General features: G+C 47.7%; 1 protein-coding gene across 1 annotated transcript; it reads right to left on the bottom strand.

Annotated features, from left to right (window-relative positions):
• Positions 1–2,237: 2,237 nt before the first annotated feature.
• On the bottom strand, positions 2,238–3,462 carry LOC121972771 (peroxidase 60-like). The gene is made up of 4 exons (XM_042524407.1): positions 3,244–3,462; positions 2,991–3,170; positions 2,731–2,902; positions 2,238–2,644 (listed from the first exon to the last, which is right to left on the bottom strand). Exons 1-4 carry the CDS (start codon positions 3,460–3,462, stop codon positions 2,238–2,240), a joined length of 978 nt encoding a protein of 325 aa, XP_042380341.1.

The following is a 3,462-nucleotide window of genomic DNA, read 5'->3' as shown; positions in this document are numbered from 1 at the left end:
AGCTTCACTCACTAGGACTTCCATCTGCCTAGCTTCACTCACTAGGACTTTTCTTCTGCCTGGCTTCACTCACCAGGACTTTTCTTCTGCCTGGCTTCACTCACCAGGACTTTCATTTTGCCTAACATCCCAGTTAGGACTTCCCAGTCAAGTATCCAGTCAACCTTGACCTACTTGACTCTTCTTCAATCAATATCTTATTGTCAAACATCTAAACCCAAACCAAGACTCAGCTTGGTTACCCAGGTCAACCTTGACCTGAGGGATATTGCACCAACAGAGGTGACAATCTTGATAAGAATAAGAGTTCATGGAGATAGAATTTTATGAGATGACAATCTTGATAAGGATAAGAGTTCATGGAGATAGAATTTGATGAGGTGACAATCTTGATAAGGATAAGAGTTCATGGAGATAGAATAAAGAAAAATAAAATCTTGATTCAATCACTGCAGGGAAGAGCAGCCAAGTCCGACTGAGCGGAGGACTTCCTAGCCAAGCGGTTATTCCTCTTAGCAAGGCAGAGGGATCATTGATGTATCTCTTAATATCTTTCTGGGAGATAGCGTCACTGATGCAATGCATAGTTAACAGTCGGATCGTACGACAAAAATTTCTACTGTCTTGTTAAGGATATGCATGCCCTGTTAAGGTATGGTGTTAGAGATACTTTCTTGACATGCACTTTCATAGGATAAATTAGATAATGTGTTCATGCCTCGAGGAGCGTGCACATTGCCCGCTAGGGCGCTATATAAAGAAGGATTCATGTACTAGCGGAGGTATGCATTATTCACTATTCACGTTGTGCTCATTGTTGCTCCGTTTTCTTCTCTCTTTCTGGTGATTGACTTGAGCGTCGGAGGGTCAACACCAGAGACCCCTTCCCTGACTCAGTACTGACATTTCTTGTGTTGCAGAGCGGAGCGAGGTCTACATCCAGTCAACGTAATAATCACATTCTCAGCTAGCCATTTTAGTAGTTTTCGGACATGATCAAATATTAATTTATATGGTGCATGATGGTGGGGTCCGATAAAGGTGGACAGTCAGAAGTCAAGGGGGCGTGACAGTCAGAAATCAAGGGGGGCGTGACAGTCAACAGGTATGGAAAGAGGAAGCAAGACTGGGGAACGATGTCAGCAACCTGATTTTTGATCCGGTTTCCACAGACTGGGACTCCATATCTGAGACACCTGGGTAGACAGTCGGATGATATCTGACCAGGATTTGATGAGTTAGGCTTTTACGGCCTGGCGGTACTTAGACCCGGTGCTCTCAGTAAGCAAGAACTCCCAGTCAGCGCTTAGGACTATCTCTCCACGACCCCGACCCCCCCAAGCTTTAGGTCAAACGTTATACCCAACTGGTCATCTCGAGCTGCCCTATTCATGCCCAGTCGAGACAGAAGGAGCTACATGACAACGAGGTCAGAGAATCATAACCGTTTGTCAGAGAATAATTGTTGAATGTCAAGAAATATTTCAATGGTCTACAGCCGCCTGCGAATGAAACCTTCCTTCAGTGTATAGGAGGACGCCACGTGTCCTCCATCACCTGGCAAGCCTTGACACCCGACATTCTCTAACACTAGTTAGGATCAAAGAGCTACGCACTGTCATATAAAAAAGGAGGTCCTCTCCCTTGTGCAGGTACGCTCTTTCGCACATTTGCACTTGTCTTCTACTTTCTTTCTCCATCGTACATCGTTCATCTGGGGAAAAGTACTTGACTTGAGTGTTGGAGGGTCTGCTCCGAGGACTTTTTCCCTGGTTTCTGACCTCTAACACCCGTGTGTTTGTCTGAGTATGTGCAAAGCTCAGGTACCACCGGCTCAGTTATCATCGTCCGTCAGCACCACGTGGGAGTCCATTTTTGGAAGCGTATACGAAAAAGGTGTCTCAGTCGTCCCTCCGCCAACATCCACAACAGTTCATCCATTCTTCATCTGACGTAGATTTCGAACAGAATCACTAATGATGGATGGTAAAATCATAATCTTTTGTATTGATAGTTTAAAAAAAAAATTAAATGATTTCAGACCAACAATATGTAGCAACTTCTGATATTATAAATGTGCTCCAAATGTGTTCACGATTGCTTTCTCTCTTTTTCGATATTACAAAAATAAAAATTAATAACATTGCAAACACAGTATCATCTCATTATTTTCAAATCCCCAACTCCACTCCAAAATTAAATATGAAAATTAATTAATTAATTAATTAACTTCGATATTATTTGTTGACGACTCTGCAGGACTTGCGAATCTGGCCCTGGTTCCCGGTGAGCACCTGGACGGCGCCCATCCTCACCATGGCGCCAGCGAACAGAGTCGGGAAGCTCGAGCCGCTGGCCAGCGACTTGACGGTGGAGTTGGTCAGCCCATCCACCGCAATGTTCTGGTCCACCTTCAGGATGCCTTTGTTCGCCAGGATCTGCTTGTAGTAGCTGTTGTCCACCGTCAACGCCGTCCCCTGATCGAGGAGGATGAAGTTGTTCGCGGTCGAGTTCTGCGGGCACGTCGACTTCAGCTTGAGGACGAGGGCGGGGTCCATGGCGGGGTCGGCTTTTCCGGAGCCATTGTAGTTGTAGAGGCGGCTCCGGACGAAGGAGCAGTGAGTGACGCCGACGGTGTGAGCCCCTACAAAGATAATATATATATATATCGACATAGTTTAGCTCATGCAACTATGAACCCGTCGATCGATCGACACTGTGCGTACATACCGAGCAGCAGGACTGTGTCCGAAGCACTGAGGCCCTTCGCCTTGAACGCTGCGATAGCTTGGGAAGCAGAGAAGGAATCTCCGGGGAGGTTTTTGAGAGCTTCAGATGCGAGCGAGACGTTGCCGTCCCGCCTCCCCGTCTGAACTGAATAACTATATTGGCTCCCGCCGCCCTGCCAGTCGTCGACATACAAATTAACCGAAACTAAGAAAAACAATATCAAAATTAAGGAACTCTGTTTCTGATGATAAGCTATATACCAGGACGACGGCATCTCTGGTGGCGATGGCGATGATGTCGGCGCAGGAGACGACGCCGGGGCACTTGCTCTCCAGCGCAGACTTGGCCTGGTCGATTATGTCGTAGCCTCGGACGCTCAGGTTTGGGGCTGCAGTCTTCTCGGTTCCCGTCCCGTCCAGAAGGATCGAAGCGTCACATCCCTTCATTTCGCATCGAAAGTTTGAATTGATCGCACGCAATTCTTGAAAACACGCAAAGCGCGATTAATTATACCTTGACGAAGCAGTCGTGGAAGTGGAGGCGGAGGAGGACGGGGACGATGGTTCTGTCGCTGGAGAAGCGGGAGGCGACGATGCTCTTGACCGCGCTCTCGACGTCGGTGCCATTGCATTTTCCATTGTAGAAGCCCACCTGGAGAGCGCCGCGGCTGCTGCTCGGGGCGACGGCGAGGAGGAAGAGAAGAGCAAGGGCAGCTGCAGCTACTAGGGCCAT

Source organism: Zingiber officinale, chromosome 4A (assembly GCF_018446385.1).
Source record: "Zingiber officinale cultivar Zhangliang chromosome 4A, Zo_v1.1, whole genome shotgun sequence".
NCBI classification, from domain to species: Eukaryota; Viridiplantae; Streptophyta; class Magnoliopsida; order Zingiberales; family Zingiberaceae; genus Zingiber; species Zingiber officinale.
This window is presented reverse-complemented; position numbering and strand designations above follow the sequence as displayed.